This window comes from Molothrus ater, chromosome 1 (assembly GCF_012460135.2).
Source record: "Molothrus ater isolate BHLD 08-10-18 breed brown headed cowbird chromosome 1, BPBGC_Mater_1.1, whole genome shotgun sequence".
Lineage (NCBI taxonomy): Eukaryota > Metazoa > Chordata > Aves > Passeriformes > Icteridae > Molothrus > Molothrus ater.
The window spans coordinates 43,382,794-43,399,756 of NC_050478.2; the positions used below are offsets into that span (position 1 = coordinate 43,382,794).

The window sequence follows — 16,963 nt, forward strand, 5'->3', positions numbered from 1 at the left end:
AAAAAAAAAGAGTTCAAGTGACATGGTAATTTGCCTCTTTGAGAGATCAGGATTTCACCTGATCTAGCATTAAGTGGCTAAATGGAACTCCATTCTAGTGTAAGCCCCAAATGAAAGTCATGAGTTATGATCGTAACTCAATTAACTATACCAAATCAACCAGAACAATTTCACATTTTCAGTTTAATTTGTTGTCCTTTAGAAATTTTGCTTTTAATCCCTGTGGAAAAGAACTTGGTGGACTTTGCAGAACTTCCTATATTGAGATCTTACAAGCATCATCATTTAAAATAGCCTTTTTATTCCTTGCTCTCTGCAATTACAAATCTAATTAATTCTATTTCTGTATCCTTCTGCTGTAGTCAAAGTAATAAAGGTATGGTAACAGAAAATGCTGAGCTTTCTATTGATCTTTTTCAGGGAGATCCTGGGGCTAACAGTAATGTTACTGGCCCTAAGGGTGAAAAAGGAAACCTAGCATCACAGGTGAGCAAGCTGTTTTATTTTGTGGAGAGAGGATTTGCAAAATGGTTAATTTCTACTGGCTGTCCAGTGAACAAGGAGGTTTTTGTTTGTTTGCAACACAGAAAGCTTTAGGAACTCCTTGATACAAGAAAAATGAAAGAAAAAAAAGAATGTTTACAAAGACTATGGAAATATTCTCACAATGTAGAACTGATGGAAAACACAGATTTAGTATAAATATGTTATTCTTCCACAAATTGACATCAGTAGCCTGAAAGGCTTCAAGTAATGGGTTGTAAGGATACTGTTAAAAACTGTGCTGGGAAAAATGCATGGGGTATCAACAGGCTATACTCATTTTGTTATGGAACTGCTATTGCCTCAGGGTGTAAAAACTCAAATATCACCATATATCCCAGCTCTTATATTTTATTTACAGATCAAAATACCCATTTTGATCTGTAAATAAAATATAAGAGCTGGGATATATGGTGATATTTGAGTTTTTAACAGGTGTTTTAGCAAGACTGTGAGGAAAGAAGCATAACAGAAAAGCATGGCTTGCATTACCATTAAAATTTGTTTGGAAAGAGTAAACAAAGCTAATAAGTAGTTGGACAGTAGCAAAAAAATGATGGTGAATGAAAGCTTAAGAGGATGGCAAACATGTGGGAAAAATCCACTGCTTCAGAAGTCTGTTTCTCTCTGAACAAGTAGGATTTTATGCATACATGTATGTCTATGCAGAATGTGTTGAAAGCAGTAGAAAAATTCAGAGGGTTACTTTTGGAAGAATAATTGGGATTGATGACGCTTTGGAAGCAAATCTCAAGTAGTCCAGTTGAAAGGCTGAAGTCAACAGAAGTGATTTCACAGAAGCCTTTACTTAGTATTGGCTGTTAGTAACTGGAAATCCAAAACAGACATGATCTGTCTGGTTTATCATTTTTGAGTATAAATGATTTCTAAAAAGCAAGAATTTACATTAGTATGACACAACTGATTGCAATGAAAATTCTTAGCAGAAGAAACAAAGAAGAAATGTATAAAGAAGAATGTGCATGTACAAGAAAAAGGAGAGTGTTTAAAGAGCTTGGTCATTACTTTGTTTTGCAGGGAGACCCAGGCCCACAAGGACCCCAAGGAGAGCAGGGTGATGCTGGCCTAGAGGTAAGAATAGCAATCAATAGGAGGTGGAAATAACTAATAAAACACACTGTGGGGTTCCCAGCAAGAAAACCCATTTTTGTCTTCTTCCTTTTAAACCACCCTTCAAACTCCTGCAAGGAGAGAGAAGAAAAGTCTTCTAAAGTTTCCAAGGAGAAACGCATTTGGCTTCAGATCTGGTAGTTTATATATATTGCAATGTGTTTTCTTTTCTTTAAAATCAGGAATTTGCCTTCCTGTTAATTCCAGGTCTGATTCATGTGAAGTAACAAACCTTAAACTCAATTTCTTTTTCAATGAGCCTTAAATGCTTCAAGATTCCACCCTAGATTAATCAATCTCTTCTTTCTGCCCTTGGCTACAAGTTTTCTATGTCTGTTCAAGCATATAGATAAGCTCACTGGCAGCTGAGCTCCTCTTTTTTAGTTCACTGGAGATTGGAAATTGTGAAGGGCCCTCTTCTAGTCTGTCAGCATTGTGCCTAGTGCCAAAGTCTGGCATGATCACTTCTCAATCAGGCTGCAAAAACATCCTAAAGGTTTAGCAGTAACATTCACAAGACCTGCTGAGCAGTGTGCAGCAGTAGGTGGTGCAAACCTCTGGGCTCATAGGGGGAGAAAAGGGCTTTTGTTCTCTTTATTTTAGCCAAAGGGTAAACTGGTAAGATGTTTTCCAGAATTTTGTTGAAATGTCTTCTCTCTGCACTCATAGAGGATCTAAACTCTTTTTTCTTTTTGGAAAGACTTACTTGTGTAAGAATTTCTGTCCCAAATCTACCTTTTTCTCATTTTTTTTTTAACCTTAAATCTTTCTGTGGAAATAATCTCTGCTTCTTTGAGCTGTATTTGGTTTTATTGGATGTATAATGTGTTTTATGATAAGCTGCTGTTTCACACATTGCTCAGTATTCTGGATGTAATCTCTCATGCCACTCCTTCCTAGGGTGCAGCAGGTCGAAGAGGCCCTCCAGGTATGAAGGTGAGTGGCTGACACTGCTGCTACCTGTTTAAATGCAGCTACATGTCCAGCCTGAGTGTTTGCTCCTCTTAAGGGAAAAATTTCATTGTGAGCCAAGACACAAGTGTTTAACAATCAAAAGTTTATTTCAAGCCAAGGCAGCTTCTCAGGTGGGTGTAGTAGAGACCCTCCTGACTTGAAGGATTTAGAATTGGAAGGGATAAAAGGACAGTCAAAATAAAAGGACAGTTACTTTTACTATTAGGGCAAGTATGGGAATGTAGCTAGAGAAAAGACTGTCACTAAAGATGACAGGAATGAGAAGTCAGGCTGCAAATCTGACAGTTTATTCCTCCTTTGCTGCATGCACAGAGATTTGTATGATACACATGTGGAGCACAGATAAAATTAGGGCAAGTCCTACACAATGCTTTGCTCAAAATAAAGAGTGTTAACTGCAGCTCTGACAATGGGTTCAAACATATAACATAATCAAGAGTTTGGAAATAATTTCCCAAGTCAATATCTAGAAGAATGTACAGAATAGGTAAAACCCACTGCATGCTGTCTAATCATTCCAGGAAGATCCTCTGGTAGAAAAATCTCTCGTGTAATTGAGAGATGACAAAATCTCTCTCATTGTTAGGTGGTAGTCCTGGTTTTCCTAGCCTTATACCCCACAGAGTCACAATGAAAGAAAACTTTCCTGAGATGTACCTAGTGAAGACATCACTGCAATTCTCTTAAATGATGATCCAGATAATGTTCTTGGAAAAGAAAACTTGTTTTCTTTGTTTTCTTTCACCCAGGGTATGGATTACAAAATACAGTTATCAAAGTAGATCTAAAAGCAGCTATATTCAAGGGTGGGTTAGTGCAAGTAAAAATTAAATTCTAGGTATTCTCAAGTATAGGTTACATGATTGTTCTAGAAAATCTTGCTTTAGCACAAGTGGTTTACATTTGACCCAATCTCTTTGCCAAGTTGCTAACCCTGATAAGAAAGATGGTATATGCCATGATACAGTATTTCCCTCTTTGTCTTAGTGCATATAAATCCAAGGAAACGTTGCAATTTTGTGTACAACATTGTCAGTACCAACAGGGTGGAATATATCTTGAAGTTCCGCTGTGTGTTGGAGTCTGGGGAATGGGTAGAGTTGCAGCTTCTGAATCAAAGGGTCAACCAGCATTTTGAGTAGGTCAGGTGTAAAATGTTAATAAATAATAGCAAGAATAACCCTAGTGATGCAATATAGAACAAAAATTTCAGTGAAGGAAAAGGACTGTCTTTTATGACAATAATATTTCTTCAGCAGCACAGTGTTTGATTTGTCTCTGATTTCTGGGCTTCCTGTCCCTCTCCTGTTGAGAGGTTTTGCTATACCTTTATTACTTTTTTCCTCTGTGTGACAGCCCAGTAACACAGTTTTTTTACATTTAGAATGATTTAAATTGATATTTCACTGGGAAATGTCAATCAGAAGGGAGAGTCCTGCAAGTTCCCTAAACTACAGTCTGGTCACTTCCCAGGTTTTTGCAATACACATGTATGCTATGTGCCAAAACCCTTTTCCCTACCTGGTTTCTGAAAGCCCCAATTTGGATTTCACTTTGAGAATCCAAAATTTTCACTGAGGCATTGTAGATAGGAATAGACTGGAAGATTTTGATACTATCTGCCAGCAGGGAGAAAGCACCATGCTTTGGCTATTGCCAGGATCAGCATAAGTTGAAAGAATATGAGCATTTTGCAGTTTTTTCCTATTTCTATCTCAGAAATTCTTTATAGGGTTTATGAAGACATTTATATTAAAATATTGAAGAATATTCATCAAGTCTGCCTCTTAATTATCCCAGTCATTGCTTGATCACTCAGAAATCAATTTCTTGGGTAATTAGGAAACTTGGTGTGTTTTTTTTCTTTTCCCTCTTGGATTGCGGCTGATATCTCATGAATGTTTGCATTATTCTGTCACCTACCAACAAAAAGAAATAGTCCCACTAAGATATGGTTGGTAACAGGACCAAAACTGAAGTCAGTAGAAATGGATCTTTACTATATCTTGGCTGTACTAACAAGCAGAAGAACCTTATGTGGTTAGAAAATAAGAATGTTCAACTTGTTTAGTAAATTCACAGAGTACAGAGTTAGTTAAACCTTTTCAACTCATTGAATCTTAGTTCAGACAACTCTCTTCATGTCCATGGAAGCCCCCTCAGCCAGTGATGCAGCCACACTTTTGTAAAATGACAGGGAACAAGAGAAATGACTGAAACTCACAGCAACAGAGAACTTTCAAACTGTTTTCATTCAAGTACTTGATGATCAGCTTTTGTGACAGTGGTCACAGGGGTCTTTGGATGAGGGAAGAGACGAGGATTCGACTCTATATTCAGAAGGCTTGATTTATTATTTTATGATATATACATTACATTATAGCTATAGTAAAAAGAATAGAAAGGAAAGTTTCATCTCAGAAGGCTGGCTAAGCTAAGAATAGAATAGAAAAGAGTGATAACAAAGGCAGCTGGGTCGGACAGAGAGAGAGAGCCAGCTCTGCCGTGACTGGTCACTAAATCCAAACATCCACACGAGACCAATCACGGATCCACCTGCTGCATTCCACAGCAGCAGATAACCATTGTTTACATTTTGTTCTGGAGCTTCTCAGCTTCTCAAGAAGAAAAAATCGTAAGAAAGGATTTTCATAAAAAGATGTCTGCGACAAGCTTTGACTTCTAAAAGCATGTAAAAAATATTTGTCTGGGTCAGTTGAGCATTGAAAGGTAGGCACCAATCAATGATCAAATGCAGGTAATGTAGGTATCACTGAAAAGCTGCAAAAAGTAAATGGAAAAGAGAATTGCACACTTCTATCTTCCACATCCCTGGAGAAGCAAGATGGAACAGTAAACCCTGCAATACAACAGTGGCATCCATCCTTGGGTAAGATTGTGGGTGTTGTGTCCATCCACTGAGATCTCTTTCATGGCAGGATGTTACAAAGCTGCCACAGGGCATAGCTCTATCAGCAGAAGTTACGAGAGCTTCACTGTGAAGCTCTCCTGGTGTCCCTGGTCCAGGAGGCAGATCTATTTAGTCTTGACATTTGTGGGGTCTTCAAGGGCCCTTCTATGGAGCACAGTATCCTGCTTTGTAGGGAAATTAGATATGGCCAGTCCCTCTAGAGGAGGAAGGTTTTGTGCTGAAATGGGATAAAGAAGAATCCCTCTTTCAGGTAGATAAGAGGGATATTGGTGGTGATGTACTCAGAGACGAATAATCAAGTTAGAGACAGTGAGCCAGAATTCACCCACCTAACACAAAAGGACTTGGTTTAGCTTCAGCTGTTAATAAAAGGCACTGAAATAACATCCTCTTTAACAAAGTAATTTACTTCTCTTGCAGTCAGCATGAACACACTTCTGTTCACCATATCCTAAAAAGGACTCCTCCCAGGACTTGCAGTTCCAATTGACTGTGCCTTTCTGTGATAAAAGTAGGCTAATTTTTTCAAATAGTTAAAAGAACATAAAGAAGCATAGCTAGCCATTCTTAACAGTCAGAAGTAGTCAGCAGGCAGAAGGAATAGAAGGTGTGATGTGGTATCAGAGAGGTGTTTGTCACAGACAAGAACAGCACTGCAATATATGTGATGGAAATAAAGCAAAATAGTGAGGAGAAAAAGGAGATTAACTTATAGAAAGGCAAGCGAGAGAGGAAAAGGCAGGGGAGAAAAAAGGACAGCAATTTTTCTAGGTTTTGATTCAAAGTAAATTTAAGTAGCCGAAAACTTTAAATTTGTTTTAAATTTTAGTAGATATGTATCCATTTTTATTATAGTCAAAATTATTTTTGTGGAAATCTATTTCAATTTTATTTTTACATCTGTCAATATCATATACTTGCTGATGTTCTATTTTACAGTGTTCTTACTCTGGATGTAAATTAACATTCTTTTTTGCTTTCGGCTTTTTTTTTTCTGTTGTTATCTTTTGTTTCATTCATATGGTGCAGCATGAAATTTCAGCCTTTAAAATTCATTTTTCCTCAGAAGATTCTTTCCAGAACCATCTGTTTCCCAAGAATCTTCAGGCATATGTTTATGATTTCTCCAGTGAAAGGGGATCTACAAGGCCTGTAGTATCTTGATGCTAATTGTCACCATTTTACTCAATCCAGAAGTCAGTGAGTATTTCTTATGGACATCAGCTAAACTGACTCATCCTCAGATGGCAACTTTATGGAGCATCATCAAGGCAGATTTTATTTGCCTCACTGAATAACCATAGTGAAAGATGGGGAGTAAAAAGAAGTCTAATTCTAGTGTGATTGTGAAGTCATGAGTCCCCCCCAAAAGCCATTTCCCATGGATAAGGGGAAAGAGGATCTGGCCTTGTGGCCTGGCTTTATGACTTCTGGTCTCCACAGTGGACAAAGGTAATGCACAAATATTGCTGAGACATGGTGTAAATGTATTCAGCAAAATAAAACTGATCTCTTCTGCTGCAGCTTTTATATTCATCACACCCTCCAAAAAACCAAAGAAAAGCTACTCCTCTGCTTTTTATTTGAGTTTTCTTCAATAGGAATTTGAAGCTGTTTGAAAATTGTTTGAGAGCATTGAAAAGCATTCTATCAACTGTTACTCTGTACAGATACTAGATTATTACCTTTTGATGTACAGATGAGAGATACTAATTTGTCTGTGTTCACTGTTGTTTTCTTGGGTTTTGTTCTGGCAGGGTGAGCAAGGAGATCTGGGAGAAACAGGTTACTCAGGAGAAACTGGTCTTCCAGGCCCCCAGGTAACTAATAGAACTTCTGAGTTGTTTTTATGTTAGTTATGGAGAAAATAAATTTTCTGCCTTGATGTTTTGTTTGTATTTTGGAAAGCTTTGCTAATTTCAACTAATGAATATTATGAGTAAGACTCCTTCTTGGCAAATCTTTTCTGTAAGCCTAAGAATTAAATGTGACAAGTTACATGGCTGCAACTTCTAGTGAAATTAAAAGAGGAGCATAGGTAGCAAAAAAAAGTAATTTAGCCAACACATCTCCAACTTACATGATATTATCAAGCAGAAACTGTCAAAATGAATTCATTAGAAATTGCCAACAATAAATACATAAAACCTATTGCATTGACAAAACCAGTGAGAAAGTGTTTAAAAAATTTGCTAGGTGGAGTAATTTTGAACAGAATTATTGTGATAGACTTCTTATAGTAGCTTTGAGTTTAAAGATGCTCTTAGATGCTTCTAACTTTTAAAGATGTTTAAGTTTAAAGATGCTTTTAACTTGCATTTTAGGATGGAGAAAGCATGACTGGTTGATAGGAGGCTGTTTATGGCTCCATTGGTATCCTTAGACACCGCAGTGGGTCTCTGAATCAGACTGTCAGGCCATCTCAGGTGCTTCAAACAGGCAAATCCTTACAGCAAAACAGCAAGAAGTTTCACCTGTAAAATAAAGCTTGTGAAACAGGCACTGGGATTCTGGTCATTGCAGCAATATGATAGTCATTGAAGGACTGTTAGCATTGATCTGACTTTGTGTTTCAATGTCTTCTTTACATCAGGGCCCAAGAGGACCACAAGGGATCAGAGGACCTCCTGGACCGCAAGGCATGCCAGGCCCTCTGGTTAGTTTTAAATAATATATTCCACCTGTACCCTTTTTTTCATTATCAGTGATGGGTTGTTCTTATAAAGAGTTTTCAAAAAGCTTATAAAAAGTAGAAACAGGGATTTTTGGTGTAATACTTAAGGAAACTGATTTGCAGTCTCATATGGTAAAATAACAGCCTTGAAAATAAATTTAGGTGTGTGAATAGCAAGTGCTAGGGTGTGATGAGGTTGTAACTATTGAGCTGCTGAACTGTCTGCTGAACTTCTCACTTTTGTGATGCTGTTGATTTTGGGGATTCTTGTTCTGAAATTGCACCATTGTAACCCAGGAATGAATATCCTATGCTGTCAGCCTTGATCATCTGTTTCAGTCAACTAATGATGCTCATACTTACATAACCAATTATATATGTACATTAATATTTTTTACACATATGTGTGTATTCACTAGATGTCTATGTAGATAGAAAATAACATTTATGTCATAATTGATAAAATTTTGAAAATTTTATGGCAGTTGTACAGATGACAGGAAATAAGTAGAATGATAGTTTGACCAGTAACTCTTACTTGTGGTCCTCAAAAGCCCAATATTTTTACTGATTCTATAGTAATTTGAAGCAGACAATGAATCCTTGAGTGCAGTGAGCCCTTGATTTTTTCATTGTGCACCTTTTAACTGATGCTTCTTATTACAGGGTAGTCTGGGGATGCCTGGTTCACCTGGCTCTGTTGGAAAGTTAGGTGTAAGAGGAGCAAAGGTAAAGATTTTCAAAGTATCTTATTGCAGCAATCTAACGGTGTCATTCATTCAAGACTGACCAAAGAAGCAAGGACTAACAAAGAGTTCAGTGCTGTGAGACATGTGTGGAATGTTACATTTTTAAGATATTTTTCACTTGCATGGCAAGACAAGTGATGTACTTAGGGTAATCTTACACATATCAGAACTACACTAAGAAGTTTTTAGTGTTGCCATGATCACTGTCATTAATTGCACTTGTAGTAATGGTTCTGAATGGGACCTGCCTTCTCACAAAATGGAGCAGAAATATGGCAGGGCCGACCCTTGTGGTTTTTTTATGATTCCTAGGATGTGTCCAATCCATTGAAAATACTCACCAGTGAATCATAGAATATCTCATCTTGGAAGGGATCCATGAGGATCAAGTTCTACTCCTTGCTTCTTGCAGGACTACCTAAAACTAAACCATAAATAGGATCATTCAGATGCTGCTTGAAGTCTGACAGGCTTTGTGCCATGACCACTTTTCTGGGGAGCCTGTTCCAGTGACAAACACTGGATCGGTGACTTCACCCTTAGGTGAAGAACTTTTTCCTACTGTCCAATCTGACCTTCTCAGTTCAAAGAAACATAGCTGCTTATTTTAACTTTGTTTTTCTAAAGATTCCAAACCAGTCCAAGGAACTTTTGCTGTTATGGTGTCTATTTTGAAGGAATGCACATATTGAGAAGAACTGAATAAACATGAAGGCAAACAGAAAGGCTTATACTAACAGGTTGTTGACACTGGAGTTCCCTTACTTATAATAAATGTTATCCTTACTTACCTTTCCTTTATGTTTGTTGATATGTGAGATTTTATTTAATCAAAATAACTAAATTTAGGTGTTGTTGTATATTTGAATCTAAAAATCACAAATAATACCAGCCAGCTAAGTCTTTCCATCTCTTTCAAGGGTTGTAACCTTTAGCGACAGAGAGGTATCAGAAGGTCAAAGTGCTGCCATGAAAAGAATCACTGTGTGAAAACATAATTAAAACAGTGACTAACATTGGGAAGATATATGGGAATTTCCATCATACATACCATTTTTTCAGTCTGGTTTTGTGCTGTTTAATATTAGGGCCTTTGTTAGAAAAATGTTCAGTTAGAAAGTGAAAACTAAAGTGGAACTGAAGAAAAGAAACCCTGCAAGAGGGCTAAGAGCACAATGCAGACAGCCTGCCTGTGAAATATCATTTGCTATCAATAGGTGTTTCAGACTGGTAGAATTCCAGAATATGTCCTGCTACCATTAATATAATTTTTTCCAAACCCTACTTTTTTTTTTTTTTTAATTTGTAATTCTTTATTACAATGGGAGTTTTATTGAACTTTGGGGTTAGCTGCATGAATGCTCAGCATATTCTGATTTGCCAAGTCCTTTCCAGTTCTACCACCAGGAACAGTCCATGAAACATGGTCTGTAATGGAATGCTTTTGCCCAGCATCAAGTAGTCTATAAAATGTATAGGCACACTTCAGTTTAACAGGCAGGTTTGCATTTCAGAAAGAAGAATTCTCTTGAATGAGGCAAACTAATGGCTTCTGTGTTTCAATTATAACAGGGTGAACCTGGTGACCCTGGAGAGAAGGGCTTAGCTGGACCCCCTGGACAGAGAGGCATTCCTGTGAGTTTTCTTTCTAATTCAGGACTCCTGTATTTTAATACCTATCCATCTGAGTCAGGAATGTCCATTCCCTTCTATTTTCTCTATTTGATACAATTAAAATTATTTCACGTTTGGTTCTCAGTTTCCTTATAGACACCAGATTTCTTGTGGGCTAGAGAAATATCTTTCCTCTCAAATTCTTTAGAAGAGAGAAAGTATGTAAAAGGTAGGACATTCAGTGGAAAGGAATTATGACCTCTATCTTTGTTTTTCCTCTACAGTTTTTGCCACTGTTTGCTAGTGTTTTTTGATTGTGTTTTGATAGCTTGTCCAACGTCATCAGTCTTAGTAACTTGGGCAGGTCATTGTAATGGGACAATCTTAATTCCAAAATGAAATTGGATCTAAACCTAATCCTCAATTAAAAGCTAATTCATAGCATATTTAACTTACATAGGGCATGGATGGCAGAGATGTCTATGGTCCTGAAGGAAGCAAAGGAGCAAAGGTATGTGGTTTAAGTCAGAGAGTCTCTCAGTCTCCATTCTACTGTGTTACCAAACATGATCATTCATATTTGATTAAAAAGAAATGTAGGACATGCAAAGTGCATTTCTAAGGTTCAGTAAGAGGCTCAGGATTACCACAGTCCTTGTGAGACATTCTTCCATAGGATATTCTTTTGAGGACTACTCACTCTTACTCTTTCCCTGATATATATATATGTGTGTGTATACATATGTGGAGGATTGTACTTGCAGTGCACAGTGCTTTCTTCCCACTTCAGCCTGCCTGACTGAACGTTGCTATTGGCAAGTGTTGGTGGGCTGGACACTATGGGCTCTTTTAATTTTTCTTGTTTCAGAGGAGGGATTCCCTAACTACCAAGGTGGGGGTGGTACTCTCCAAACATCGTCACTATTTTCATGTGAATTTTTTTCCTTGTGTTCCTACTGTCAGCAGTCAAATCTGAGGATTAACCTCTGGATTGTTAAAAAAATTCTTATAATTCCCTTCACAGTGCTGAAAAAAAAAATAAATGCCTTCATCTCTAAAATTGTACAAGAATTCAGCTAAAATAAGAAGTATACAGAAAGTATGAGGTCAAAATCATGGTACCAGGGGATCAGTCTATGAGCAAAGTGGTCAGGATATTGGAAACAGCTGCAGTTCTCCTTTCAAAGAGTTTGTGCAATATTGCAACATTAGTACTTTCTTGTTGCTTGTGAAACAGAAAGGGTCCAGTGAATCTCACTGGTAGGCCCATCTGTTTCATTCTCCCTTTCTGTGAGAGAATCAGAGTGCAGAAGAAAGCTGCAGAAAAGATATGAAAGGCTTTCTAGGAGCCTCTCCAATAGATGAACTCCTTTTTTTAAAATGGCTTTTTGGTAAAGTGGCTCTTGATACTTCTTATTTTCCAATCTCTTTTCTTACCTTCTTAGCTCTAACAATTTTCTTTGATAGCAGAATTTCACAGGTTACACATATGTTATATGCAAGAGGACAAGGAAATCTATAAGTAGTGTGAATTCCAATGTTTAGAAAAGATACACTTCACTTCTGATTGGTTTTTGTGAGAGTTTCCCTATTTCTCTTGGGGAACAAAGAACACACTAGAAACTGAAGTAACTGAAAACAGTTGATGAATTGACTTCTAATAAGCCAAGGAAATATTATGGTATCAGTGTTTAATCTGGGTGGTATAAAATTTTGAAACTACATTCAAACACTGGGTTCTGAATCTGAATTCACATGCTACATGGGAATTCCTCTGCATGTTATTAGGAGACATGAATAAGTTTTGATAAAACACTTACTGAGAAATGGAATATTCTTGAAAATTTAGAAACTGATGGAAATTCTTAAAATGCCCTTCCCTTAGATGAACAAGGTATTAATCTAAAATTACATAATTCGAGACCAGAGTAGCAGCCACTATTGCTCGGACGAGTTGTAAAGCTGAGAATAATTTTGAAATTGTTTTTGGTTTAAAGGCATCAAACACTAACCAGATCACAAAGTTCTAGTTTCTTATGAAGTCTTTGTCCTTTCTTTTCACAGGGAGAATCTGGATTCATAGGATATCCTGGTCCAGAGGTATGACTAAATGGGCGCATTTCATTTATTTTTGTCTTGTTTTACATTATTCTTCTTTGTAAAACATTGCCTGTGTTTTTGTCTGTCTTCTCCTTTCCAATAAATTCTGGATTTAATTTCTTTTCAGGGAGAAGAAGGAGATCAGGGCATTCCAGGAGCTGAAGGACCCAAAGGAATTAGGGGTAGAAGAGTAAGAATGATAAATCTGCTAACTCTGTGAGAGTTCTAAAAGTAAAACCCTCACACCAAAAGTGGCTTTTATCAGAAGTTTTTTAATTTGTTACCGCTCTGATCTTTTATTGCCATAATTTGGGCAAGAAGTCTTGAGAAAGTGCGGGTCGAAATCTTCAGAAGTGTTAGTTGCTAATAATTGTCAGGAGTGGTAGACTATCTTTATGAAAATGCAGGATCCAACTCAAAGTATCATTACAGAGGTTTTTTTCCCGTGATGAAGTTTGGTACCTGTGCATGCGATTATAAAGAATAATATATTGTATTTCTATTTTTAGGGTAATTCTGGCACACCAGGTTCCCTGGGAGATCCAGGTGACCAAGGGCCATCAGGACCTATGGTAATTTTTGTTTTTAATACAATTTTTAGTTTTAAGAAAATCACCCTTAAATTACTCTTAAAATTACTATTAGATTAATGGAATATCTAATAGTGTTTCACATGGTAAACTATGTTTAGTCAGCCTGGCAGTTGCACAGAGTTATGTCTTGCCTGTGGATGTGTGTGCACAGAAGCACCAGCTGCTGGAAATGAAACTGCAACAAAACAATGCTGGCCGGAATTTCTTCCACAGTATTTGGTATTTTCTTCAGGCTGTGTGCATGTCTAATTAAAAGAACAGAAAATACTGAAATATAGAACTGAATAGGTCTGCTAAATGCCAATTTTTTTTTTAAATTTAAAAGAAAAGCAAGGTGAAATGAAACTTGCAGTTACAGGCATTTACTTAAAATTTAAATTGACTATAACCTGTTAATCCATAATACAAGCAGATGTCTTGAGGTATTTTCCAGTGTCTGTGTTCTGCATTTTATACAACAAAATGTTTTATTCTTTATCTAAGCAGGTGAAAGGATTAGGGATTTCAATAGGATTTAGGACTAACCCTTTAAGTAGTTAGGAAAATCCCTGTATGTGTCTATCTTTATCCTGCGGCAATTCTGAAAATTAGATCCCTAGTGACCAGAAACAATCCCTACTGTTAATGATTTTCTTGTTAAACTTTCTTTAGCTTACTCTTTAAATTGAAATGTGGAACATTGTTGGTAATACTGTCTTTACCTGAATAACATGGATCACAGGATGTATGTAACTTAGTAAACATTTTTTTTCCCTTCTCATTACACTGTATTGGTTAATGAATGTACCTGTCCCAATTTATTCTATGATGCTGGGCACAAGAATGGTTAAGAGTGCCAGCTGGAGCACATTTCCCTCTCTGCTGCTTGGCCACTCACAAAATTTACAGATAGATCTTGTGAGTTGATGAGCCACAGCTGTGGGCTTTGCCAGTCCATGGTCCAAGAACTCTTCAGAGATATTTCAAGATCTCCTCTTCAGGTGAGAATAGAGCTTGGGATGTATGGGCTTGGTGGGTTTATTGCTGTAGCAGTACATCAGTGAAATGAAAAAGTAGGAACCCTGTAAGAAGTGGAAGAGGTAGGAATGCAGGAAGAGGCACAGGTAGTTGACAGGGCCAGCCAAAACAGGCTTGTTTCACCCATCCTTGGTGGTTTGATTATCCATACGTGTCAGGTCTGCACAGCTCAGTCACCACCTCTGACTTGCTATCAGTAGCATTCTTTAGGACCCAGGCAATTCACAGTAAACTCTTGCTGAACAGTACCAAAGAACATGGATCTGCTGGGAAACATAGAAGAAAAAAAGCATGGAAAGGCAGTGATGGTGCTAGCAGCAAGACAGCAGAGGAGGTGAGGAAGGTAGCTCAGGCAGATGGAGGAATAGAAGGTTAACTGAAAGGGGAAAGAACAAATATGGGGACAGGGCTGTAATTTGGAGATGTAAGGAAGTATACAAATTTGGTAAAATGTAGTGTTATGGTAGAGAGAGGGTGAGGAAAAGAAGTGGGATGGGGAGTTAAAATTTTCCTGCTGTATCTCACTGCAGCTCCGTGGGAGTAAGGGAAATTTTTCAGTAGTCTTATGCATCTGAAATGCACACAAGATGAGTACTCAAGCTCCCTTGAAAATTAGTTATTTTACCTATATTTCATTCCTGTTATGAAGATTAAACAACGCTTTTATTTTGAAAAAAAAATGCTTGGAGTGCTGTTGTTTTTCCACAGCTCCCAAAGAGAAAGTTGCAGAGTAGGCAAAGGTGTCATGATGTGTGTATGGTCTGCAGGATCTTTCAAGGTAGAACTGTGGGGATTGTAATGTGCAAGAGGAGAGGGAAAGCTTGTCACACACCAGATGTTGGAAAATATATGAAGTGCAAGTAACAGAACCATAGCGCAGAAACTGCTGTTTATAAGGGAACCCAATTACTGCTCCCCAAGAGCAGCAAGTATTGAACATTTAAAAACCATTAAGAAAAATGGACTGAGAAATAAATCTGACAAGTAGTCTGCAGCTCTGAGCATATATATACTGGGAACTGCTGTCTCCTCTCAAATTCATAAATGATTGCTGGGAAACACTGTTTTGCCTGGATTTTCTTTGGGCTACAGAGTAACACATGGGAATACATTAGCAGGGTCTGGTTTTATGGATCTATCTTTAATTTTTTTCAGGGCGCCAAGGGACCAGTGGGCACCATTTTAATGGAAGTAAGTAATCACCTTACAGCTAACTATACTGCACGGAATTATCTGGTTTAGTTTCCATTGATAATCCCTGACAGCAATGAGCACACTTAGCTGTTATAAAATAGTATCTTTTCCATGTGCTTGTCAGAGTGTGCAGTGGGTTCTTCCATTCTGTAAGCAACCAAGGAATGAGAAACATTTATGCATGTGGATTAACACCATGTCCAAACTTTTACAAATGATTGGACAATTAATATTCATTTATCTGTTTTTTTCACTCATATCAGTTTACACAATAGCTCACGCTAGGGTTACTATTTCCCTTTTTGTAAAGGAAGGCATTTCTTCAGCAACAGTTATTTTCACTGGGAATTACAGTGCAGGATTTCTTCAGAATCCTAATCCCATGTAAAAGGAACACTTCTGAGTAAAGGCTTCATTAATCCTTGCATGCATGACTACCTGTAGGCAGTACTATTGCAGGTGTGTTCTGTGTCCAGAGGACATCTCTCCTCCTTCATGGGCTTCTCACTTCCTTTGTGAGTCACTATTGGAATGCCCATTATTTATGGAAGTGCCATTGACTGATGACATCTTAGATCAATTTATTATACAAAATAAAGAATGGATGGCACTCATTCATAAAGAATTTAATGATTGTTTTAATGCTTCAGAACATCATTAAATGCCAACAGAGCACGTCTTAAAAAATGTGCCTAGTTTCTGCCGCAAGGGGAGAGAGTTCCTGTACTATCTGTTATAAAAAGGGACTCGACTCTGTGATTCTGGATTTATTGTAATGAAAGTTATTTTAGGAGCTGGGATACTACCTTCAGCTCAAACCAACAGTAAGATTCCCAGTCTGGGGTGGTCTGGGATTTGCCATTAATTCCTTTTTTATTAATTTTGAACCTGCAGCCTTGTGAACTTGTGAATTTTACCCGAAAAAACTGCCGTAAGTGGGGAAATCTTCTTTTACCTCTGATTTCACCTAGTCACTCTTCCTGAATGGAACAGCCTTCATTGGAAACCCTATAAACGGGTAGTTTTTATCTAGGTTCAGTTTGACTGGTAGTTGTTAATTGTAAGGGCTTTCAGCAGGTGTATGAAGCAAACTTATGCTTTTTGATAATTTTTCCTATCTGTTTATTACAAAAATTATAGCAAATATTTCTTCCTCATTAAAGATTAAACAAATCTTTGGTATTGTGCCAACACCCTTTGGAGAGTTCTCTGAGAAAAGACAATATTTTTATAACAGCTGTCACCCAGATTAGGTGTGTTCCTTCTCAGATATGTGTGCTCAGCAGAACCCAGGATAATTTTAAAAATTCTTATCCAGTAAAATGACATTATTTTGACTATTTGATTGTAAAAGAGGAATGTGGCCTTGCACTGACAGACTGTCAGTTGTCTGAACTTTGGCCAGGCTCTTCATTGAAAGCCAGTGAATAAGTCACTATTT

General features: G+C 37.5%; 1 protein-coding gene across 1 annotated transcript in view; it reads left to right on the forward strand.

The window, feature by feature from the left end:
• The window catches only part of LOC118695154 (collagen alpha-4(VI) chain), a 57,086-nt gene extending 40,580 nt beyond the window's left edge, over positions 1-16,506 (forward strand). Inside the window, exons 12-24 of the mRNA XM_054514340.1 lie at positions 421-486; positions 1,582-1,635; positions 2,575-2,610; positions 7,339-7,401; positions 8,175-8,237; positions 8,922-8,984; positions 10,577-10,639; positions 11,079-11,129; positions 12,683-12,718; positions 12,846-12,908; positions 13,228-13,290; positions 15,484-15,519; positions 16,417-16,506. Coding sequence (XP_054370315.1) covers positions 421-486; positions 1,582-1,635; positions 2,575-2,610; positions 7,339-7,401; positions 8,175-8,237; positions 8,922-8,984; positions 10,577-10,639; positions 11,079-11,129; positions 12,683-12,718; positions 12,846-12,908; positions 13,228-13,290; positions 15,484-15,519; positions 16,417-16,506 — 747 coding nt within the window. The remainder of the gene's footprint in view (positions 1-420; positions 487-1,581; positions 1,636-2,574; positions 2,611-7,338; positions 7,402-8,174; positions 8,238-8,921; positions 8,985-10,576; positions 10,640-11,078; positions 11,130-12,682; positions 12,719-12,845; positions 12,909-13,227; positions 13,291-15,483; positions 15,520-16,416) is intronic.
• The last annotated feature ends 457 nt before the right edge of the window (positions 16,507-16,963 follow it).